This window comes from Charadrius vociferus, unplaced genomic scaffold, assembly GCF_000708025.1.
Source record: "Charadrius vociferus isolate BGI_N301 unplaced genomic scaffold, ASM70802v2 scaffold200, whole genome shotgun sequence".
Lineage (NCBI taxonomy): Eukaryota > Metazoa > Chordata > Aves > Charadriiformes > Charadriidae > Charadrius > Charadrius vociferus.
Genome location: NW_009646515.1, coordinates 1,649,124 through 1,675,134, shown reverse-complemented (window position 1 = coordinate 1,675,134; position 26,011 = coordinate 1,649,124). Strand labels below are relative to the sequence as shown.

The 26,011-nt window shown below is 38.1% G+C and overlaps 1 protein-coding gene across 1 annotated transcript in view; it reads left to right on the top strand.

Annotated features, from left to right (window-relative positions):
- MAP3K15 (mitogen-activated protein kinase kinase kinase 15) overlaps positions 1–26,011 on the top strand; it is a 65,592-nt gene that overhangs the window by 32,201 nt on the left and 7,380 nt on the right. Inside the window, exons 8-20 of the mRNA XM_009884838.1 lie at positions 796–908; positions 1,947–2,106; positions 2,730–2,880; positions 3,289–3,396; positions 4,736–4,785; positions 7,894–7,989; positions 9,389–9,476; positions 13,280–13,413; positions 14,005–14,132; positions 15,864–15,994; positions 16,285–16,390; positions 19,688–19,845; positions 23,625–23,808. Coding sequence (XP_009883140.1) covers positions 796–908; positions 1,947–2,106; positions 2,730–2,880; positions 3,289–3,396; positions 4,736–4,785; positions 7,894–7,989; positions 9,389–9,476; positions 13,280–13,413; positions 14,005–14,132; positions 15,864–15,994; positions 16,285–16,390; positions 19,688–19,845; positions 23,625–23,808 — 1,607 coding nt within the window. The remainder of the gene's footprint in view (positions 1–795; positions 909–1,946; positions 2,107–2,729; positions 2,881–3,288; positions 3,397–4,735; positions 4,786–7,893; positions 7,990–9,388; positions 9,477–13,279; positions 13,414–14,004; positions 14,133–15,863; positions 15,995–16,284; positions 16,391–19,687; positions 19,846–23,624; positions 23,809–26,011) is intronic.

The following is a 26,011-nucleotide window of genomic DNA, read 5'->3' as shown; positions in this document are numbered from 1 at the left end:
TGCGATGTGGTGTGTGGGGGGGGGGGGGGGGGGGCAAAGATTAGTCTGCTTCAAGGTCAAAATGAAGTAAAAGTGAGATCATGGGACTCATGGTCGTCTGTGCAAGGATGAGTTCCATGCTGGATCCCAAGAAAATGCAATGATCTACTGTATATAAGGAAAAATATTGGTAAACTGCGTTATGAATTTTCTTAAGACACTAAGGCATGCATGTGCCCGCAGGATCTAACTGACATACTATTCACATGGGTACATTCCCCCCTGTCTCTCTCTGATTTCCCCCCATATCACCTCAACATCGTTAGTGCAACAGGAATGGGTAGTAGTGCACTTACAAGCTTCAGATGGATCTCTTTATCCTGCACCAGCTAGCGGCGTCCATTCAGCCTTTGTCAGCTCTCTCAGTTACCTTTAATGAGTGTGAAACTCTAAAACAAAGAGCTTGGAGCCATTTTTAAAACTTGCACTGAAGACTAATATTTTCATTGCTTTTCTCATATGAATATATAATAAAATTAGGGTCTGTTGCATTTAAGAGTTTTGCAGTAACCAGTTTGTTTTATTTTCACAAAACTACACAAGGTGGCAGGACATAAAACAAAGCAGTTGTTTTTCTTTCTCACCATAAGACAGAAAGCTATTTTCTTTCAAGTGTTCTTTGCAAAGAGTGCCGTTGGTACAAACTAGCCATATATTCCTTATAGAAAATTAATAGCTAAAAAATACTTACCAAAACTTTGTAGTCTTTCAGTTCTGCTATATAGTGAGATGTGAGATCTTGACTCTTCTCTGCAGGTATCGCAAAGGATTTGAACTCCAGTCAACTCTCTATTCTGGAATTAACCTTGCAGTTTTGCTACTTGTTGCAGGACAACAGTTTGAAAGCTCAATGGAACTGAGAAAAATAGGTAAATATCCACACACAGTACCACAGACAAATTTTCTGCCTCTCTCCCTGTGAAGAAACCAATATGCTTATAGTAAGGGGGTGCATAGACGGAAAGGCAGTTCAGGCTTTTTAGTGGCCGGTCCTGGATGGGAGTCTAAAACACAGGGATCTCGAAGGACCATTTTTCTCTGTGTTGCCTTGGAGCAACTTTCTAGTAGCTTGGCCCAGATAAAGGGTCCAAGAGATGGGAGAGGAACAAAGAAGGACCAACTTCAGCATCATCTGTAAACTGCCTTTACTGCACCACAGAGATTATCCCCTTGCATAGCCAATAGGACAAGGACAGAAAGTGACAGTGTGGCCCATCTCTCCTCAGGGATGCCAGGGAAGGATCCGCAGGGTTTCTGTTGTCCCTGAACTGAGAGATCCACAGGAATTATCACCTCGAAGGATCTACCAAGACAGTAACTAGTTGTCTACCTAGATTCACATGTCCCGTGTAAGTGCTAACTAAAACCCACTGCTATACGTCTATAAAGAAATCATATGATAGAAGCAGATATACAGTTCTTCCTAGAAAGATAATAGTTGAAAATTGTACTTGGAATCAGATCCTATCTGAAACACATACTTAAACCTTAAAGGGGAAGAATGCAAAGGTAGCTTTAAATCGTTCCCCCAACCTTACTCTGAGGTGGACTTGCGTAAGCCTCCAGCCACTGACCTCTTGCAGTAGATGCAGGTCTCGAGGACACAGAGATGCACAGCTTACAGAGAATCGGGAGTCAGATAGTCCAGGCAGACAGCACAAGAGATTTTTCAGAACTGTGTGTGGTAGGACTTCTGACTGAACTGTATTGGGGATATTATTTGCAGACCCAGCCTCTGTGTTGGGCAATGTTGAGGGTTTTTTTCTGGGGAAAACTTGCTCCACTTTATTTTTATCACTTAGGCTTAATCAAGTCTTATTAATCTTTTGCTGATAGACTTATCAGTAAAAAACACTTATTAGTGCTTTGTTGATAGAAAAATATGGTTTCTAATTTATATTTTACAGGTGTACGGTTAAACAGTTTATTGGGAAGAAAAGGAAGCCTAGAGAAAATGAACAATTACTGGGATGTGGGACAGTTCTTCAGTGTGAGCATGCTGGCTAGTGATGTTGGTAAAGCAGTACAGGCAGCAGAGAAACTTTTTAAGCTGAAACCTCCGGTGTGGTATGTGATAGAAGACTGTAGCTCAAGTACCCAATTATGGGGAAATACACAAATTTAGAATATCTTGTAGTCACTTGGATAGCTTAACTGGATTTTTCTGTCTTGGATTGTTTGTAACCCTGACTTTATACTCTGTTCTTTTATTTTGGGAAAAAGGGGGAAGGTAAGAAATTATGTTACCCATCACTGTTGGATTTATATCCCATGGAAGTACATCTTTTATAAGAATTTGTAAATTAGTGATGATTCTTTGTGAAACAATTGTGAAAAGATTGTGAAACCACTCTTTTCAGAGTTTAGCTAGCTGCTGCTTACCTCCCTTACCATCTTCTAGCTCATAATATCCTGTCCATCACCACGTAACTACTCATGTAACTATACCTTTTTGCAAAAAGATATTGTTAATGAACATCCATGTGAGCTTATGACTTAAGGTTTAGACTAAACTTGCTATGCTTTCCAGAAATCTGTAAAAATCAACACAATCATTTCCATTATGGTAGCTTTTAAAGTACGTTTAATTTTGCAGTTAATTTTTTGGATGTATAAGTCAGTTAAGTGGTTTTAGAATATGGTCAAATTTTGTTTTCTCTCTCTTAACTCACTAATTCAATACATTCTAGGTACTTGAAATCATTAGTTCAGAATCTGATGTTAATTCAGCGTTTCAAGAAACTCACCATAGAACATTCTCCTAGACAAGAGAGATTGACTTTCTGGCTAGATATAATTTTTGAGGCAACGAAAGAAACAACTAATGGACTGAGATTTCCAGTAAGATGTTATGCCCAAACAAGTTTTGTATGTCTTATGTTACTGGCTAGGATATAACAAGAATTGCAAGACTCTAAACACAATACTTACATACTTAACTGCCTGTTATTTCATTGCATGAACCAAACCCCTGTATTCTGCTGTTTTATAAAAAACATTTAACCCAGCACCCTAAAAGCATTCTAAGAAATACTTTTGAGTGTCCTACAACAAATTGTGGTGATACTGTTTTGTTGTGCATGGGAACACAGTTGCTTCCTGCCTTATCTTGCCCTTCTCTTTCCCCCTGGAAATTTTTTAGGCCTTTGACTTTACTTTGACGTTACCCATTGTCTATATCAGAGCACCTGAAGATACTGTTGTGTATTAGCTGCTGGTTTATTAAGGAAAAATGTTCTCTCGCTTCAGGTTTTGGTGATAGAACCAACTAAAGTGTACCAGCCTGCATATGTTTCAATCAACAATGAAGCCGATGAGAGATCTCTCTCTTTGTGGCACGTCTCTCCTACTGAAATGGTAAAACTAACAGCAGATATGGTTTCATGTATTCTTATTCATTGTCTTAAAGTCACTTTTTTACTTGTAGATTTTAGAACACTGTATAATAATTTAAAGCTTGCTACGTTTCTGTGAAGCATGGGCCTCAATATCTCTTTTGTGCAGATAGGAAAGTTGACTTTTTACAGAGAAGATAAAACGAGGGATTACGATTAGAATTCAAATGTTTTTGACCTCTAGTTCAGATTTCATTTATCTTGACCATGTCTCTTAGAAGTGCTTGGGCTATTTAGTCTGCTCATAATATTTCTCATTAGAATCATGTGATTTTTATTAAGATGCAGCTCAAAGCTAGATAAAAAGTAAAGATAAAGCCCAGTATTGTGTTTAATGTTTTAGAAATTTTAAAGTTTTACAATGATAAGATTAGAAACTAGAAAAAATGGCAGCCTGTGACAAATAAGTATCAAGAGATTAAATATTTGATGTCTTGGATTATTGGATAAAGCACAGGAGATTAGGAAGTGAGTAGGCACAGTTATGGACAGTGTAATCTCTTCAAAGTGAGACATAGTTTCAGTTTCACATTGAAAGACTTGAAATCTGGAATGTATTTCACCACCCCTTCTTAATATCAGAACAACATAGGTGGAGAATAGACTAAAAATGTAGAGAGGCAGTGTGGAAAAGAAGCATGTTAGAGCAAGAGAAGACCACATAATTACCTGGATCTCTGAACATCTTTTCCAGTCCACTGTTCTGCTTCACTACTTTGAGTGAATGTGTCTGACACAGCTTTGCTTTATGGAACAAATTCTTGGTGCATATCTGGCAATGCTAAATAAGATCCAGTATTAGCCAGAGATTTATGTAGGGCCTGTGGTCCTAGGCACCGTCCTTTCTCTGTTTTGCCTCCAGTGTGCTCCCTGGGCCAAAGCTGGTAGCTCAATACCTCTTAGGAGATGTGTGAAGTTCCCTTTCCCTTCAAGCCTAGATAAGAGTAGGGCATAGTCTGCTCTGTGTTTAATATGAAATGTTGATGTATTGATTCAAAACATAATGTTTGGTAAATTGTACTTTAAGATTTATTCTTCAAATTTAATTTTACATGAGGAAATTCAGCCTTTACTTCCACCCTGTGCCATTTATATCATTTTTTCAAGTGAGTAAACCAGCGATGTATGGCCTTTTTTTTTACCTATACATCAATCTTATTTGACATTTGGGCGGGGGAGGGAGAAAGAAAGGACAAGAGACACGTTGGAAAAACTTTATTTTGCTTATCATGCTTTGACTTTGTTTTCAACAGTAAGTTAAGGTTAAATTGTGGTTGATTATAACTCTTTGTTCTTTACAGAAACAGATTCACGAATGGAATTTTACAGCTTCTTCCATTAGGGGAATAAGGTCGGTATGTCAGAAAACAGTTAAGTGGGTTTTTGTTTAAGTTTTATATTTCCCTTAAGTGGGAAATCTGGATTCTGTCTTAAATCTGCTTTGCATTGCTTATTATAAAAGCTCGTTCTGTCCAACCTGCCTCGAAATGGCAACACAGAAGAGTTTGCCTTTCCGTGCACGGACAGAGCTGCACACTTCTCATAGGAATACGCGTCTAAGGGGTGTGTGTGGCCATGTGTATTCTCTGGTAGAGTTCCCTGTTTTCAATTGTGTACCTGTTTTTTATATATTTTTCTAAATTTTTCAGTGAAGTTATTGCCATCTCTGCATTTAAAAACACGGAGGGCAGAAGGAAAGAAGAGCCCTTAGATATTCTTGCTTCCTTCCATAAGTTGAAGAGCAGCTTGTCTGTTTTCCTTTAAGAAAAGGAAACCATGGTATATATTTCCTGCTTGGAATTCAGCAATGCTTCTGATATGGCTCTATCTAAAAAACTACTAGCTAAAAACTTGGATTATTAGGGAAATGTTGAATGAAACACAGACATAGTTTGTGCTAAGGAAAGAATTCTTGAGCTGGAAGGAGACCATGCGTGGAGTTTCTCAAGGACTAGCCTTTAAATAGTTAAAGTAGTTCCATTTTGTGATGCCTAGATTAATGGAAACATTAGTCACAAGTAAATCGGTCCAAATATTAGTACAAAAGAAGATCAGAGTATTATATAGAAAGAACAGGATTATTGAGAACTGAAAGGTTAGAAAAGAATCACATTTGATATTAACAACTGCAAAATACATGACTGCATTTAGGAGCTAGCTTTTATACCTTAAGTTGGACTACTGTGCTGCCAGAAAGGGGAACAGCAGAGCACCAGGAGAGAAAAAAAATGAAACCTGTCTGTACAGCCTGGCAGTGTGTCCATGGCATTCTTGCTCTCTGCATTATGTAGGCTGTAGCTAAGAACCAGAGGAGCCATAAGCACAGGGAACACAAGGTGTGATTTTGCCTTCTCTCTCCTTTCGTGAGTCACTATGTTGGTGGATCTGGCCTTTCTAAGAAGATAAATGACTGTTGGCTGGGGCTACTTGTGTGAGCTCATAAGCTTAAGTGCTTGAAAAACTCTGATTCAAGTACAAGCGTAAATTCAGATTCCTAACGAGTTCTGTAGTTCTCTAGGCAGAGGGCTTCTGGGCTGTCATTTTGACCACATGCACCTAAGTTTTAGGTCCCAAGTTTGTTTTCTCTCAGCTTGTATAATTTGCTTAAGCAAATAAGCTCAGTGAAAAGGTATTTCTGTGAATAAGGTAAGTGGTGATTGCTATGAAATCCTACAGTTGTGGATTTGGGCATAGATTCTACCATAACGTCAATATTTTCTTCTAAAAGAAGCAGGTTTTGGTTTAAATGAATTTGATGCGATATTTTATTGTACTACTCCAATGCATTGTGAGTGGATGTGAAGTTGCTGTTACTGAAGTCTGTGGAGCTGACTGAGCATAACTCAACATAGTATTTCTGCAACATATTAATTACTTTTAGTCAACACATTGCACAGACATTAATCTTTGAGAAAGATAACTTTTAATTAAATAGAAGGAAGCAATTCATTTCTTTGATTCTTAATCACTGCTGGGTATTACTAAACTCAAAGAGGCAATCTTTCTAAACTCGGTGGAATTAGATGTCGGCTTTGTATGTGACAACTAACAATTGCTCTACTTTTGAAATTGCATTAGTTTTAGTAAAAAAAAATTGTGGTCTCAGTTAACTTATACTCTGTCAAAACCCTTAATTAATGCTAACCAGTTCGTCTTATATACCACATGCATTACGCTGTTTATAATACCGTATTGTTACGTAGATACTGTCTTATCTATCCTATATTTGCCCTTGGAAGAATCATTTTGCTTTGTCGCTTAGTTCTCATGTCAGATATTTTTTCATCTGCCATGCTAGACTAGAAATTGCTATACCAAAACGAATCTACAGAATGGTGTAGTGTATTTTCACATATTTCTGAAAAAATCTTCTGACAAAATTCTAATTTTTTGGAACATTTGTCCATTTAGCCCTTAGTGATGCTACAGCAAGTTGGTTTTGTAACATTCTGCAACTTTACTATACTCCACTGGTCATGTATTTTAACTCACTGGCTCAACAGAGGCTAAGCAAAATCTGAGAGTTTGACTAGTCAGAAGAGGCAAGAATCTAATAAATTTTATTAATTTAGGGCACAAAAATTATGAGAATACCTTAACAAGCATAACAACTTGGCATTTATGTAGAATAATACTGAAATGCAAGTGTTTGGAAGAAGAGATTAATTGCTAGATTTACTTTCATATTGCTATTATGTTTTATGGTATCTTCGCTTTAGGGACATGGTTTAGGAGTGGTTTTGGCAGTGTTAGGTTGATGGTTTGACTCAATGATCTCAAAGGTCCCTTCCATCCTTGATGATTCTATGATTCTTCTCACTTCCGTGCATTTAGACGGGATACATATGACACTGGCAAGACATAATATGCAATAAATAATCCCTTTGTTGGAATTATTGCTGCACTTTTGAATATTGGTCATCCTGAAACTTGTTTATCAGTATTACGCTCATAAAAAGTATATACTGTGAAGGATCTGCTACACTGTAGGTATTTGGCAGTTCAATTCTACTGTAGGAGTAACAGAATTAGAAAAAACAGAAGTACCCATCAAGCTTAAAGGAAAGGGTTTCCTCATAGCCAGATTAGTGTCAAAGCAATTCATTTTCCATAGAGGTGTCATCAAATACCAAGAAATTTGACAGAACTGTGTAAAAGTGGAAGGGGAGGTGAACAGCAAACAAACTTCAAAACACTTTAGATAAACGGGATTTTTACCAAAGTAAGCAGCAGCTTAATCATTTATCAAATTGGAGATAGGATTATAGGATATATAAATAAACTCAAAGCTTCGAGCTGTAAGGAAAATAAATATAACTGCATACTGCCTCTCTGAGGTAATCAACTGTGAAAAAGGTGTTTGCTAGTGTTTGTAATTAAAAAAAACCCAACTCCTCCTTGTTCTATTTCTGCTAATAGTTACATCCAAAATAATCTTTTCTTAATGTAAATTTTACAGCATTTCCAAGTTTGATGAACGATGTTGTTTTCTTTATGTCCATGACAACTCTGACGACTTTCAAATCTACTTTTCTACAGAAAACCAATGTAGTAGGTGAGTTCAGTTTGTGTATCGCATGCGAGATCTATATCCTAAATAGAATTGGTTTAGTAAAGATTGAAAGCTGACATTTTTGCTTGATAAATTATTTTTTTTTTTGCTTCTTTTTTCTTGATGAAGAAGCAATGAGCTAAACTCAGTGATATTTAAGGTGATGAGAGCAATGTCCCATTACACTTGTTGGCTGGTTCTGATCCATTTACCTACAACTCATTAGATCTGAGAAAAGGCTTAAGTAGCTTATTCTAATTTATAACTATTATTTTCTATTTCTGTGTCTTGGCCATATCATGTAAGGTACTATATTGGTTCAGGTTCGCTTGTGTACCTGTTCCGTTTCATTTAAGTGAGAGCAACTACATGTAATAGAAATTTCTACCTTGTATTCTGTCACAGATATCTGTTACTGTTTGTGCCTGTATTCAAATATTTCCTGATGATCTGTTGTCTCTGAAGAGTAAGCATGCTAACTGCATTTAAGGCCTAAATCCTTACAGACCAAATTCTTCCTGGAGACAAATATTTGACATATAAACCTTCTGAATGAAGTAGGAGTGGTTTATTAGTACACTTAATATTTGGGGTTGGATGGTACGTTTATTTTTCTTGCAATAATTATTATTTATGCATTATATGGAATAAACTCAGGTTAAAGAAAATTATTAGCTCTGCAGAGTTCCATTTGTCATGGAATTTGGAAAAAGGTGAGTCGCTCAGGCAGTGATCTAAGGAAAAGATGGTCTTAGAGTACTTAAGGATCTCTGTCCTAGAGAACTACGTGACATTAGTTAAAACTCTCTCCTTCAAAACATGTTACTACTTTTATGTTCTTGGCTTTCTGGATGCTTGACTGGAAGCCATAAAATCTGCTTTTCAGAAATACTGAGTAATCACACTTGCAGCATTTAAATTGAACTGAAGGTAATAGAATTCTTACCACTATACAGAAGAAGAACCACCCAATATGATCTTGCAAATTTACTGAATTGAACCACTGAAAAGCAATACTTCCTTTTTTAATATCTCAACTTTTTCTCTAATTGCATTTGTAGAGACAAGGCCATCCTAAGCACTTTCCATCAAAGTGTACAGCAAAAATATTTGGGTTGGATTTACCAAGGTTTTACTATGCAATTACAGTAACAAGCAAGTATTGGGTTATGCTAACGCAAATAAAATAATTTTATAAATAATTAGGCTTTTCAGTGTGTATTTGATGTTCTTCCTCATTTAAAATAGGATAAATATGGAGAAAGTAAGTAATGAAAGAAACCTATGAACACTCTAGCCATTTTATTAGCTTGAAAGCAAAGCCCACCTTGCAAAGAATCTGTTTAATCTCCTTCCAAAAGGATATTTTTCTTTGATCCTGTGCTATTTATTACTTTTTTAGATTCTGTGGGTTGGTGAAAGAAATTTTGTCTGATGCAGTTGGCAGTACCCTGGAACTAGAAGGAGAAATAGATGGAGACACATTGGAGGTATGTCAAGGATAAAAGGTCCAAGAACTCTGAAACTTGTTCTCCATCTTCCCTGCACTTTCATATCAGTATGCTAGAAAGATAATAAATAGCATTTAAACTCCTTATTTGTATATGAAATGTCAACTCTTACATAACTATTTGTACATTGCATTCATTTGAAAAAACACATTTTTAGTCAAGTGAGACTGTTACTACTGTAACTGTATAAATCCCTAATGAAGGGTGTTACTGATCTTGTATTTATGTTGCAAACAATCTATAGATGAGAATCATCTGATATCAACTGGCTTAAGTGGATAAACAAGATAAGATACTAAATAAATTCTAGGAAAAAGCTATTTAGCAAAGAGACTTCAGTTTTTCTAGCTGGTACGTGATACTATTACTACTCCAGGCAATTTCGTTTGACAGCTTTTTCTGTCACAGACATTTGCAGATATTTATCCATTTATCCATCCAGATTAATCCATTGTGCTTTTTACTTATCACTGAAACATCCATGTTAGGGACCTATTAGCTATAGGCTTTCTTTATAATCAGTACAGAGCGGGGAAAAAATCCCCCACAACCTTGGAAAGGGTTATTCACATTTTATGAGGGCTCAGGTTAGGGTAGGTTAATCCACGTCTTCATAAGACACACTGCTACATAGCAAACATCCTGATTTGTAGCACTAGGTACATATCCTGTGCTTCTGTTTATTTGTTTTTAAATCTGAAAAGCCATCATGAAAAGTAGGTTGTAACTTTTATTTGTGGTCAAGCAGATTCAGTCAATCCAATTAATAAATGTAAAATTCCTACTGTGGTTTGTTTGAGCTGAGTATCTTTCTTACGGTGTCTTATTCCAGCAATTCTTTTAGGCTTACGATTCAGAGCAGCTTTTTATGATAGTGAACTTTTTGTAGTATCTGAGGCTTCAGGAGAGGATTAAGAAGTAGAAGACCCTCTACTGTACTGCTGAATGTAATTGCTTGTGGTGGGGAAGATGAGTTTTTGCACTGAAGTTTGTGCATAGTGGCTGCGGAATTCTCTCCTCAAGTGAAAAGGGCACGATGCACATCTATTAAGCCCAGCCTAATATGTACATCTGTGGTCTCGGCATGGGGCCAGGGCTCTGCCTTGGAAAAGACAGGGTGTTATCTATAGCTGCAGATTTTACATTGCATACTTATGGACTTAGCTAACAGCAGGGCAACCTCCAAACAACACAGTCTATTCAACTGTATAATAGTCTTCCAGAGGAAGTGAGCTCACCGTGGCTTGAACCTTTTAAAAACTGAACTGGAAAAAGCACTTGAGAATGCACAGCAGGAAACAATCCTGCATGATTCAATGGCGTATGGAGAAATGACTACAGAAATTAATTTTAAGCTATATCATTCTACATATCTTGAAGTTTTCGGAATTATCACCTTGTACTCACTGTCTGAGGTCAGGACATCAAAACAGAAATCAAGACGCAGAAGGGGAGGATTAATTTGCTTCGTTTATAAATGAGCTCAGACACTTAATGTCCTTCTGCAGCCTGAGATCCTGCATTTAAGAAGAGACAGCATGGAAAATGCAGCTTTGTATGGTCTTGATGGGCTTGGCAAGCACAGAGAAAGCAGAAGATCTTACCATTAATAAAACAACTGTTCATATTTTGAGATGAGGAAGATATAACCTTGAGCATAGTTTCGAGGAAGAAAATCGGATTTCTGTTAGAATTCTTGTGAGAATGTTGTCCCAAGGGGTTGTATATTTTGGATTGTGGTATTATTTGAAATCAACTACAGTTTAGTTCTACAGCTAACAAGGATTTGGAAGAGGGAGTGTGGCAGTCCTTGCTACCTTAGGGTATTCACTTCTGGATATTGATATTGAAGAAGTTCCTATCGCTTTAAGAGTACCTGGTGTAACCCAAATAGGATATCCTAGAGATCAGACCCTGCCCTACCACTTTCATACAGAAGGTCAGCTATGAACACTTGTTTACTCATACCTAATGATTGAATTGCACATCCAGTGGATCACACATTCAGACTTTTGGCAACTAGCAGTGATTTATTCAATCTTTACAGCTGTTAGAAACAGAGGAAGCAAATGTAAAGTGGTATCAAGTATATATAAGTCTATTAAACTGTCTACTACCTGGCATTGAACTATAAATCTCAACGACTTTCATGTACCATAGGGCCCAGACTACCAAACTTGGGTTTCTCCACAGCAGTTATAGACTTGGCTTAGGACCAGTCTGTTGCAGATAGGGTTGCTGTCAATCTTAAATTCTGCAATGTGACTGCTGTCTTTATTCTGCATGGTTTTATGTCATATGATAGCTGTGAAAGCTGGATGTGCTCCTGCCAAAGAACCTGACAAGTTTTACATATGGCATTTTGGGTCAGTTATGCCTATCATGTAACAAGATTATGTTATGAACCGTGAAGTGCTGAAACATGGAAAATGAAACTGTACTAAAGCTGTGCCAACTCAAGTTTAGTTCCACTGAGTGGAATATGCTGTTAGGATAAACGACAGACAGTTTTTCTTTGACACCTTTCATACGGCAGCATGAAACTTGCCATCTTTGCTGAGGTGAAGGGGAGGGGGGGAAGGGGGAATGTCAGGGACACATGGACATTGCCGTACCAGAGCTGTAATACAAACTGGGAAGACACTTCAAAGAAATAGATCTCAAGGCTGCATTCTGTATGAGAGAGTCTTAATGGATGAAGCAGAAAAAGTGGTCATTGACAGAAATGTCAGTAGTCATGGCCATTGTGAAATGGTTTGGTGTTTTTTTAATGGAGAATTCATATGAAGTAATAGAGAATACCCGGCAGTTTTCCCATATGAGACATCCTCTTGGATTTGGGAAGACGCTAGGTGAGGTCTGTGTCCTCCTGATAATATCTGAGGCTATGAAACTGTCCAATTCCTTTCTTAATTCTTTGCAAGAGTGCATTTTCAATATCCTGTATGAGTTACCAGATTTGAATCAGGGCTGTGCTGCTTAACCAGCTTCCATAAGAAGTTTGGTTTCATTTGATGTCTGGGAATTACTTTCATTACTTTACTTTCATTAAGCATCACTCACTTCACTGATGTTTATAGTAGGAGAGCTCTGTGATAAGACCACTATATGGGACAAGACCATGAGGTGATGTAAATTAGAGTAGCTTTACTGAAGTCAGTGAACCAGCAGTGACTTACTCAGCTGGAAATATCACCCAGCATGTTTCAGCAGCAGTGGAAACCACCACTTCATATATTTAATCATCCTTGGAGAAGGTGAGCTTTTTTTTTGCCTTTTGGGAAAGCTCATAATAAGCGGAATATGTCAGAAATTAATTTTGCTGTGGCTAAGCTCAAATGAGAGTTTAGGGTCTTAAAATAGTGTCCTCCCACTGTAATGCGAATGTCACTTTTATCTATTTATTAAATCATTAGGTTATGTTCCATACATTTATGTATTCTGAAGGCTCTGTAGGAAATTCTTAGAGATGATACCTGAATGTGTTCTTTTTACAGCACCGTTTCGTTGAATTTGGTTTAATGCTGTGTTCCGTGTTTGGGTGAACGCATTTTGAAGTTGGTTAGGGAAGATTGTTTTGTAAAGGAAGTAACAGGGAAATTTTACAAGTTGTATAATGCATCAGGCTGGTGGGTAACCTACCGTGCTACAGCTGTACTGCAATAATTACTCTGTGCTGTACTAACTCAGTATAGTACATAACTGTTGTTAAAGCTCTCTGTAATGTCAAATGTTAGTGATAACAATTTCTGTGCTGCTTTGTTTATCTTTTCTGCTTGCAGTATGAATATGATTATGATGAGAATGGTGACAGGGTAGTTCTAGGGAAAGGTACTTATGGAATAGTTTATGCTGGAAGAGACCTTAGCAATCAGGTCCGAATAGCCATCAAAGAAATACCTGAGAGAGACAGCAGGTAAGACCTAGTTTATTGTTATATATACATTGCTGGTGAAACTGCAGTTGTTTGCTGAAAACTTTGCTCTTCTTAGCATGTATTTCTATGCGGTTAGTTTATAAAATCCCAGTATTCTTTCCTCCCAGTATTCAACAGTATCCTTTTGAGAATAAGCATTTTTAATTTTTTTTAACAAATATGATATATATAATAAATAATACAGTTTGATAATCTATATGTATATCATAAATTCTAGAATAAGACATATTTTGGGTTTGAAGTTGCAGTTGTTTCTCATTTGTATTCTTTTGGGGGAGGGGGAAAAGCATAAAAGGAGTTTCGGAGGCAAAGACAGTACTATGTAACGATACAGAAGAAAGGCATGTATACATTTTTTGAGGGCATGTTTCTCCTTGAGGGTTCTTTTGAGATCTACCTCTGTACTTCTTTTGAATGGGCAGCCAGTCACACTGCATTTTGAAGGTCATGGACAGTATGTTTGCTGAGAATTGGATTAGTATCCTTAAAATCCATCCAGTTTGCAAACTAGCATTTAACCTTTTCCTGCATGATGAGATACTCCTTGTTTCTTTCTTTTTTTTTTAATAGATACTCTCAACCTCTTCATGAAGAAATAGCACTGCATAAATATTTAAAGCATCGGAACATTGTCCAGTATCTTGGATCTGTTTCAGAAGATGGATACATTAAGATTTTTATGGAGCAGGTGCCAGGAGGTTTGTATCAATCTGAGCTTAGTCCCTCAAAAGAAATAAAAGCAGTTGGTGAAAGCCAATAGATGTGCACTTAATATGTTTGTGCACTGTATGTAGCTCTTCTATTGAGGCGTTAACCACAGGGGGCATTCTTCTCATAGAAAAAATAGATTTGAAGTGTACAGGTCCCAGTACCCTTTCCCCTTTCTGTAATAATTAGAAACCTAGAGAAAAGTCATTAACAGTATTTGGTGTCAAATACTCGTGTTACAAAATAGTAGAGTTAGAGCTGTATAGTCCATTTAGCCTGAGCATCTGAATGATGACTGGATCTTTTAGGATAAATTTCTGTTGTGCCGTAACACTTACTGAGCAATTAAGTATTATTTCGTAACGGCTACATACAAAGCACTGCTATTTCCTAGATAGGTTAGAGATAAAAGTTATATGTTTCCCTTGCTCATAATTTCCAGTTTTCCTCCTCTAACCTTCTCTACATTTTAAGACGTGAAGTCCCTCTATATCCTCTCTAGGTTATATTTCCATCTTCCTTTTGCTATTTGCTCATCGGTGTCAAGTATGTGTCAGAATGAGTGTTAAATTCTTTTATGAATATAATTTGCAAAATAAAAGGACAAATAAGAAAACCAGGGGAAAAACAGTTCAGGTTTTCTAGGGAAAGTCCAGGCACAAACATTCAGAGTGTAATTAAATATATCTGGGGCATAGGAAAGTTCTTTATTTTTTCAATTCCCATGACCTTTGCACCTGAAAGCTGAGATGCTCTGACATGTATGATGCATACAGATGTGATGAGTTTATACCAACACTTCCACTTGTTTTCCTGCACTTGTTAAAAGTATCTGGTGTTGTTTTAGGTACTTTTTTTTCCCTGTTCATATGTGCACAGTACAGTGTGCTGTGATTAGTTGCTAATGTCAAGATATTATTGAACCAATTCAGGTTTTTTAAACTTGGCAGCCAGTCTTAAAAAGGAACCAGCTGTTCAGATTATGCAAGATTCTTTGAGGAAACTTCACTTTAGAAAGCTGTTGGTGTGGACTGAAAATCCCTTTAGCTGGATTTGTCTGGCATTAAGTAGATCCACCACACTTAGTTTATTGTGAGCAGAAAAAGCAAAACTGTCTATTTTGCTTCATGATTACAATATTTGTGTTATTTAAAAAAAAAGATTAGATGTATTATGAGTAGTGGAAGTGTGGATGACCTATCTCCTACTCTGAACATCCATTACTTGCTTTCTTTCAGGAACTTTCTTTCCTCTGTCTCTGAATATTCCCAGAAGTTAATCCCATATTTGCAAGGAGAAGACTTTTTCTTTTTTCTTCTCCCCTCCCCACATAGAGTAAATCAGCTTCTCTTTGCCCATGCATGTGGTTCATGAAGTATAGTGTATAACATCATACAGTATTACCTTTAGTCTTCATTTCATTAAGGGCTAAACGGTCGCTAATCCTAGTCTCAACGGTTGTTAGACTGAAGGTGAGATAGATGCATCCAGCCCTGTCGTAATGTTTATTCCTGTCATGGAGGTTGAAGCTGAGCTGGCAAGAAAGAAATAACCAGTCAAAAGCAGCTGCAGATTATTTGCTTTGAGGGATCTAGGAAGAATTTGGCTTCATTATAGGTACTGCATTTCTGTTCTATTAGGATATTGAACAAATGCTTAAATGTTTCATGTTAATTTAGGGATTTTGCTATCTTGATACACTTTCTTCTTAACTCTTGTAGGCAGCCTCTCAGCTCTCCTAAGATCTAAGTGGGGCCCAATGAAAGAACCTACAATTAAATTTTACACCAAGCAGATTCTGGAAGGCCTTAAGTATCTCCATGAGAACCAGATTGTACACAGAGATATAAAGGTAAATTTTCCCATAGTGTGTATTGTGTGATTTGTTTTTTATCTTATTTACTTCAGTTAGTTTTACTCTAACCTGAAGTAGAATTTTTAATAGGATTTCATGGAAGCTTAAAACAAAAGGAAAGAATAAAACAACCCCTTCTCCCTGGTGCTTCTGGAAAATTCCATTGTAGAAAGGTATATTACAAAGATAACTGCAAACTTAAAGGAGTATTGAGATTGGGATTTGGAATCTGTACTCATCTGTCTCCCATCCCTGCTCCCTCTCTCTCTCTGTCATCCAAACCACAGGGGGATAATGTTTTGGTGAACACCTATAGTGGCGTGGTAAAGATATCTGATTTTGGTACTTCCAAACGGCTAGCAGGAATCAATCCATGCACCGAAACATTTACAGGTAAGACTAACTTAGCAGCATTTATAAGGGATTTGATAATAGATTTAGAGTTAGACCCAAGAGGTTCTTTGGATTTGTGATGAAAACACAGTTAGGTCTTTGTTTTCAGGGAAGAGTGAATGGGAGTGTGATCACCATAAACACAGGCTTGCTTTTTTTTTTTTTAAATGTAATTTTCTTCCATTTTACTTTCTTTTTTAAATTTCTTAAGTGTGGTGGGGTAATAGTTTTTCTTCTAAGTGTTTTTCATTAAGTAGCAATTGATTTGTTGCAATTATATCTGGAAACACTTGAATACAGCAACTTTTTAATTTAGTTATCTTGATATTAGTAACTCATGCATGCACCCTTTCTTGAAGTATGTCTAAAAGTGTAGAAAACCAAACACAAACTTATAAATACTTTCTGTTTTGAGGCAGTAATTATAAAACCGAACCAACTAGTTAACTTGGTGTTATCAGCAGTAAAAGGAACAGTTTGCATGAAAATACTAGGCTGATATGTTACAGAAAAGCTTTGATATACAAGGTAGTAGAAACTTGCAATATTCAGGGAAAACATGATTTGCTGAGTAACAGCTGAAACTCCACATTGAAAAATGACTATGTAGTCACATAATTACTCATTTCTTTTATCAGTGGAGATATAGGTAATATGATGTTTTCACTTGTTATATGGCTATATGCATAGGCGGATATCACAAATCACAAGCCTCATATTGGCCTGCAGTTTAAGTAAATAGACACAGACACAACAGTCCATTTAAGTGATAATCCAGGCTTTCCCTTACCTGTGGTGGTGAGTCTGCAGTTCCTTCAGCTTTCTTACAAAGGAAGCCATGAAAATAAAATTATTAAGGCTCTGAAATAACTTGCCTTTCTTAGCTTTTTTAACTCGTTATTAGCAGAGCTTGTGAATTGGAAACTTCGCCTGTTACATCATGATCTGAACACAGCATATGATGTCTGCATCAATATCTCATGAGATCAACATCTCATCAGGTTGCGGGCATTTGAAACAAATCTATTTCCTGCAAAGCGGTAAAGATTTTAGTTAGAATCAAATTAAGTTAAGTTAGGAGTCCTTTAAAGAGAAGAAAAAAGAATATTATGTATCCAGTTTGGAATCATAAATGCAGTATTTGAATGTTTTGTTAAGAATGAAAAGCTACAAGAAACAATCTCTTCAGTTTATAGATGCTACAACAGATATATACATAAATGACAGCATGTCTGAACAGAGCTGGTTAAATGCTGGCTTCTGAAGCATTCATTTAAGGAGTTTCACCATTTTTTCCAAACAAATCATTCAACAAATAATTTTCTCGTGAATCATCTTGCTTGTGCAACTGGAGGGATAGTTCTCAAATACGTACAGGTCTCTTGTGGTATCTGGAAAAGAACGTTTTCCAGTTTTGCCTGCAATGTTTGCCCTTGCCATTTTTGTGATACTAGTTCAATGCAGTTACACTCCATGGTAAAAAGATGCACTACTACGTGGAATGATGTATAGCTATACTGTGCTTCTCATTTTTGCAGGATATTCTGAAAACTTTAGGTATATAAAAGGGTTCCATAAGGTAAAAGTTGAAGTCATGGAGGAAGACCCTTTGGGGCTATTAAAAGTCATTGTCCAAAATTTAATTTTGGCCCAGGAAGCCACTATTATGGCTGATTGCTGTTATGGTTGGAGCAGATACTAGAGGAAAATCATTGTGTCTTTGCCTGTGTTTTACATACTCCTTAGTGGCTTTTTAGCAACTGATTGTTAATAGAGATGATATATGGAGGAAAGGTATCTGAAGAAAAGTCACCATACTGTAATAAAAGGAGATAAATCTTTCCTTGTGCCCTTCTTTGTTCTCCTGCATGTTTGCAGCCCTGTTTGTGTCTCACGGATGTAATTTACCATGAGAATAAATATTTTACTTAAGTTCTCATTTTGGATGTAAAATCCATAAGCAGGTAGCTATAGTCCAGAGGGTCTTAAAAGGTCTGTAGGTCTCTTGCAATTTGTTTTGTTCCTTAACTCAGCACATAAGCTCTGTGGATTTTAGGCATTATGTAATACAATCACATGATTGAAGAATCAGACTTCTAGTGGTTTAAACGTTATATCCCTCCATTCAAGACACAGCCTGAGGGCAAAGCTGTGGCTGGAACTTCTGCAGCAGTCACATTTAATGAACATAGTAAAATCCAATCCATTTTATCTTCACCAGATGTCCTTTACTTACTAGTTCACAGCTTTACCACAGTGCTATGTTATTGTATTCTTAAGAAGCAAATTAATTTAATTTAAAGATGTCATAACAGAGCTGGTAGGAATTCATGTGGAGAAAGTACTGTAGTGTTTGGAACACTCAGAACATCTATAGGTTTCTGTTGTTGGTGCAGACTGTCTTCCTGTAAAGACCTCTTGTTAGCTGTGTTAGTATATGATTGAATACAAGTGATTCCAACTTGACCATCTTTTATTTAATTTTTACTGTTATTTTTGTTTATCAGTACTATAACTAATATTACAGTCAGATTGTCTACAGGCCAACATTAGAGATGTCCAGATTCATCTGTTCATAGCCAGCTGTAGGCTTAGACAGGATCTTATTTTGCCAGCAGGTATAGCTTTAGAAGTTTCAATAGATTTTTTTTTTTTTTTTTAATAACTGTGGATGTCAGAAATCCCAAGCACATCCAAAGGACTTCTGGGAATTGCAGTTTATGATGGGTTCTCTTATTTGTTTTAGTTATTGTGTAATTGATTACACACCTTGATTACAACCTTGACTGTTTTTGTGTAAACTTGAGGGTTTTTTAAAAAACATTTTTATCTTTATTAACTTATATTTACAAAAATAGCTTCTTTTTGAAACTCCCTATCACTAGCCTTCTTATTATAGGCGTGAACATATGAAAAGTTGTTCTCATAAAGGCGGGTTTTCACCCGTGGGTGAAACTTTGTCACTTTGCGGGTTTTCATCACCTGTTACACGCATAATCTTTACAATTTAGTGTCTGCAAAAATTGTTTGGTATAATTTTACTTTCTAAGGAAGCATTTTGGTTATGTGGCGAATATAATTTCAGCAGTTTAAAGCCTTGTACTGGGGGGGATAATTTTTAGAAAAGATGTTAAAAGATGTAAAAGGTGTTAAGTTTCTGTCTAGTTTTCAATGCCAATATTGGAAATCAAATATACAGGTTGCATTTGACAATTTTTGGGTTGCTTAGTGGTATGTTAATTCTCTTTAACAAGAATGAAGACTGTAACACTTGACTATTCTTTTTATCCTGACTAGGAACCTTACAGTACATGGCTCCAGAAATCATCGATAAAGGACCACGAGGATACGGTGCACCAGCTGATATCTGGTCACTAGGTTGTACCATTATTGAAATGGCAACAGGCAAACCTCCATTTCATGAACTAGGGGAGCCTCAAGCAGCAATGTTTAAAGTAAGTACAGCTTTTTTACTATAGAGTTTATGAATTGTCAAATAATAACCTAATATTTTAATATTCATTTAATTGGTAGTAACCTTTTATATATAGGGGTTGTTTTGCACAAAGCCACAGTCTGACCTGTGTTCCTAATTCTCACTGAAATTCTCACTTCTCTGCTCAATCCTTCTCTGCTCTAAGCTGTATTGCTCTTGGGGGTAATCATTTATTTTTGTGCTGGAAATAGGTCATGACTCAGAGCAGCAACCTGAAAAATGAGTGAAGACTTACAGAAACTAATATTCTCTACCCTCTTACTTCTATCATCTCCTGCTCTTGGTTTATGATTTCCTTCTCAGCAACCAGTCTCTCCAGCAACCACAACCAAGTTATTTCTGCCCTTTTAAGTCTTTTTTTTTGTAAGCCTCCTTCCCAGAGGATCTGTTTGCTTTGTCTTTCAAAGGCCCAGTCTCTGCAACCTGGTGGGAAGCTATGGTGGAAGGGGGTAGGGGGCTAACTTTTCAGGATTTCTGGTATGTGCTGAAGGAGTAAAATAGTCTGTTTAAATCCTAAGTCCTTTGGATCAAAACTACCTCCCTGGTAAACTGTTTCCTCTAGTACTTTGTTTCTTGTAGTGTATCTGTTTTCAAATGCACAAGTTAACACTTGAGAATGCTTAAGATAGTTTTCATAATACATGTATTTCAAAAAAGTGACTTGTTCTAACTCTAAAACTAAAAAAAAAAAAAAAGCATAAAAGCGATGATGTGATAATGTGTCAAATATGCAGACTGAAAATTAAATTTTTGGTTCTCCTACTGGCATGCAGCAGTAAAGTACTTATGTTTTCACCTATGCTTGAGTCCTCATTTTTATAATGGGAAAAATACCACATCCATAACCCAGCAAACTGCTTTAAATTATCAATATAGTTGATTCTTTTGTGTATGTTGTTCAGAATCACTTTGTGAGCATTAGTACAATTATTACTAGAACTATGGTAGCAAAATCAGGTCTTTAGCAATTAGTAAGCTGGGCTGCAATTCAGCATGGTACGTAACGCCTGTGAGTTGTCCCATGCACAACAGCTAAAAGGCAAAGAAAGGGATGGTTATGTGTTTTGATGTGGTTATTTCAACGGTATAATATGTCACCTTGGTGCTGTCAGCTTGTGACACTACATCAAAAGAAGCTGCCTGGGTGAACATGGTTTGCTTCACTAAAGCTTTCCTGAGGGAACCATGGAAAGAGACTTTTTTCCACATCGCTGTAAATGTCAGATACAGTTCTGTCGGCAAATGCCTTTTCATCTTATGTATCTGGCATGTAGTTGAACTGTTCAGTGAGTTACGTGTCTTATTTTTCAGCACAGTTTATTGAACTGTCAGGAAGCACTAGTTCAGTTCTGGGTGCTCAACTGAGCTCTGCACAGGCTCACAAGGTGAGCTGTGGCAGGGTTGTGAGTGTCCCTACGTCCTGCCCATAAGCACTTCCAGGCCACAGAGCCATATTCTGAAGTCTCAGAATTGGGTCTTTTTAAAATGCATTTCTTGCCCTTCTTTCTTCAAGGATGTGGCAGAGTTTTTAGCATTGTTATTGCAGACTGTGATGTGCTACAGTAGAGCATTTTATTTTGTTTTCTGTTTATCGGCTCTGCTGGGACCAGCTTGAAACCGCTTCTTGCTGGGCACCATAAATTGCAAATTGTGGTTTCTTTTAGCTGTGTAATAAAAGTAAGCAAGCTGGAAGCTAGGTTTGAAACCAGGAATGAAGCAGACCAACTGGACAGGCATGTAAAAAGAACAAAAGCCCGGAAAACTTGGGTTGTTGAACTTTTGAGGTCTCCACCTCCACACATGCACACTGTCATGCATAGGGCAGGTGAAGAGAGGAAAGGTCTGAGTCAGGCTGTGCAGCCAGTATAGAAATTGCAAATGACCAAAGAGGTGGACAAAGTAGAGAAAAAGGGGCTAGAGGAAACAGAACTGGAAAGAATTCCTGGCTGAGTATACATTATCTGGTATTACATCTATGAGCACAGTGTATGTGCATCTGGTGAAAGGAGTGCAAACAAATGACATTAAATGGAGATAAACTAATGTTGCAAACAGAGTTTCAGGATGCTTGCGACAAAACTTACTCTCCTTGAGCCACAGACATAAAGATCAGAGACATGCATTCAGATTTCCTCATCCTGCTTTGGGCTGTCCTGGGTTTTGTTTAGTGCCTAAAGTTATAATATCAGCTTGTGACACTGCCCCAGCTGAAGCTGGCTGCGTAAGCCTGTCCCCAGGGTGCACAAGGAGGAGTGGGCTGACTACAGAGACAGATGTGTCAAGAGGAGTTGTCACAGCACAGCAAGCAGGTGGCTGTCTTCTCTCTGTGTTCCAAGGCAAAATCTTGCCGGGCTGAGGTTTTGAAGCAGTGAAACTATAAACCCCATTTATAAAGCACTGTCCAAAACACACATGGGATTTTACATATCAGATAAAGATGCTCCGTCAGACAAGGTAAATGTGTAGATGTATGGATGCTAAAAGGACATAATATCAATTTATTTATTTATCAAAAATATCCAGTTTCCTATATTAATTCATAATTCATAATTTATAATCATTCATAATTTATCCAGTTGCATATTTTTAAAATGTTTCATGCAGGAAATACTGAGTTTTGAATGTGCTTACAGTCATGGTTCGGAAGGGCTTAATGCATTTTTAGCATTTTATAGTCTGCACTGTCATTCAAACAGAAGCACAACTGCTCAGCATTTTTTGCTTCAGCTTGCATTGAAGCTGAACCACTATTGTGAGTGCTTAATGGTGCCACAGTGTGTTAAGGCAGCTGTATAATGAGATTATTTAAACAACTCTTCATTTTAGCAAGCGGCTGGCACTTGTTTAACTGCTGGGCTACTGTCTCCCTTGTGGCCACTGTCTTTCTACTTGTTCTCCAGAGCCTGTTTTATGTAACCATGCTGAGACTACAAGCCATAATCTTGCCAGATACATGCCATACAGTGCACCTGTTACACAACTCCTGTTTCAAAGCAAGATTGGCATTAGAGAATAAGAAGACAGTGAAGAAGCTGGAAAAATCACTAGAGAGCAAACTGCAGAAGTGCATTTTTCATTACTTAAAGAAAGAGTGGGGGGTCTTGTTAAACCTTTGGAGATCATGTGATTTTCAGTTAAATAACACTGAAAGGCTAGGGAAGACATCTGGCCTGAGTGCTGCCGGGGGTGGTGACAAGGTCTGGCAAGGTCATTGTGAGCATTTGTACAAGGAAATTTGGCAGCAGCAGGAGCAGAACAGGTGCAAGCCCCAGGCAGTCGGTGCTAGAGAAGGAAGTTATTCCTGTTCCTGGACACGAATGTGCTGGAGGAGTCAGCAACGGAGAGACACGGTACTGGGCAGGGGTAATGGGAAGCATATGCAATAGCTGGAGGAACTGCAACTCTCAATGCTGGTAGAAGCAGCCGCATTTGAAGCACTTGGTGTGGATAATGTCCAGATCCCAGATTTCTTGAAGGTAGATGGTTGGATACATCCATAACTTGACATTGTGTAGTACCGCATGGACGTTCACGCCATGTTTACAATGAAGTAAAACAGGATCAGAGCCTTGTCACTTCACTGCTCTGTGTGGGTACCTGGATTGCTCCTTTTCCACGAGAGTCAGCGAGAGTGTGAGAGGTCATACCAAGAAAGTTTTGGCCCATGGTCTCCTTGCAGTTGTTTAGCAAAATTAGTTTGTTTAGTAAAAATAATTTGTATCTGGGTTTTACTTGCAGGTTGGGATGTTTAAAATTCATCCTGAAATTCCAGAATCACTGTCCACTGAAACAAGGGCCTTTATTTTGCTTTGTTTTGAACCTGATCCTAGTAAACGTGTTACAGCATCTGATTTGCTCAGAGATTCCTTCCTGAAACAAGTAAACAAGGGCAAGAAAAGCAGAATTGCATTCAAGCCTTCAGGTAAGGAATTATCAGCCAAATCCAAGTCAACATCATCATTAAGTGTTATATAAAAGATTGGAATCATTAAGCACTGTCTTTTACTAAGGATGTTCCCTGTGCCAGGAAAGCAGCAGGAACTCAACTGTTGAAAGTGCCTGTGATTTGTAATCAGACATATTTAAATTTAACAATTCCCACAAAATATGGTGACTTGCTTATTTTGTGTTTTGCTTGCTGAAGCCTCCTAACCCCATTTTTCCTCTCCCCCCAAATAAATGCCTCATTTATGGTAAATTAAAATTAGGAAAATGACATTTGGTGAAGACTTTCCAAAGCAATTCTGCATTTTAGATTCACAACTATATACACTTCAGAGATCTGAGTTTTATAGAGTAGGTGCTTGGCACCTGAAAAGGTGGGTCTGTTAGGTGTTTGGGTCTGCAAGGATCAGCATTTTCAAACTTGCTACATACCTTGGAAATCTGGCACATAAATGCTGAAGTAGCTGTTTTAGTGGGTTGTTTTGTTTTACCTGCCTAGCATGTTCTCCCTCCCCCCCAATATACCAGCCACTTTCTCTGTGATAAGATAACAAATCTTAATATAGACCTGCCAAATAAATAATTAGTGTTTCAAGGAACTGTCTGTTTAAATACAAGCAAAGCCATTGGTCTTGCTGCTTCTTTCCTCTGTCTGCATACACTGCCAATGCAAATTGAATTGCTTCCCCTTTTGAGCTTTTTCTCCCTCAGCAGGGAACATTTGAAAGAATAGAATTCTAAAGGGAAAAACGAGCGAGGAATTTATAACATGTAGCTGAATCTGTTTCAGCAAGGAAATGGGCATCATCACTTGACCTGAGGGGCATTGAGAACTGCAATCCCTGCAGTTACACTGGGGTAACAGGGCAGCTCACACTGCTCAGCCGGGGCGCTGGCAGTCAGGAGCTATTGGCAGGCTGTAGCCTTCTGCCCCACTACAACAATGCTCTCCTGGGGCCTTTTCAGCCCTTGCCTGAGGACGTTTTCCTGGAAAAATTGTGTGGCGTTAGAAAGGGTGGAGCTTGCCTTGTTAGCTGCCCTGGGAGCAACAGGGTTTTTGTCAAATACCAGGGGAAGAGCAGCTGTCTTCTGCACCCCCTGCCTCCTCCTGCCTTCCTCCTTCCTTCTCTTCTCCCACTCATCTATGAGGTTATGGAGCTCCTTCAGGTGACCTGAGGATCTGGTGCTGCAGGGTTAAGCACTGGGCTGCAGCAAGAAGCAAGCTCTGTGATGGCCATGGACATGAGCAGAGTGGGCAAATGCTATGAAAATGGTCTTATTGGGTGAGGGGAGAGAAAGGCAATATGGCCGCAGCCGAGTGTGTGCTTTGCTGTGCCAGAGCCGGGGAAAGCTGTGCTGGCTGTCACAGACGTCTCCAAGGGGAGTTTGGGGATGTAAGGCAGGTCATGGCCCAGCAGTTGCCACAATCTCAGCTGCAGCAGTTCACTCTGGCTCTCCCTCTACCATTTCCCTCACTGCCAATTTCCTCAGCTTTGCCTCCATCTTTCCATCCTGTCTCCATCCCTTTTTTTTCTTTCCAATAATAAAGGCAGCCCAGAGCAAATCTCAGCCCTTACTCTTGGGACAGCAACTTTCAATTTTTCTGTACTGCTGAGATGCCTTGAACCAGTTGTCACAAGGTGACACATATTGTTTCATTTCTGTGACTGCTTAACCTCAGCCATTTGAACATCAGTCATGTACCATGGAGTATGTCAGAGCTTTCTGAACAACTTTGAACTTCTAGCTGTTTTCCTCCCCCACCTCCACATAATTTTTAGTGACAAGCATCAAAAACTTTTGTGATATTTTAGCTCCATGGATGCACGCAGCTGAGTTGACAGAACTGCTTCCTTATCTTTCCTATCACACGGCTGCAAACTGGCACTCAGGATTATAGCAAGCTCTCCATGTCTGATTTTTTATTTCTTCTTGCTTTCACAGTGAATTGGAAAGGGACAAGAGGGTTTCTTCAGGCTAGTGCTAAGGGAGAGAGTCCTTACTGAGGGCAAGGGGACATGCAAGCAAGGCAAATGCCTGGGGTGTCAAGAGAGGGAGCAAATATATGTCCATTAACCCAGTCAGGCAGAGGTGAGGAGGGCAGGTAGCAGAGTGCTCTCTGCTTAGAGATGTGGCTGGTGGAACAGCTGATGGTAACCTGTTGGTTTGATCCAGGCTCT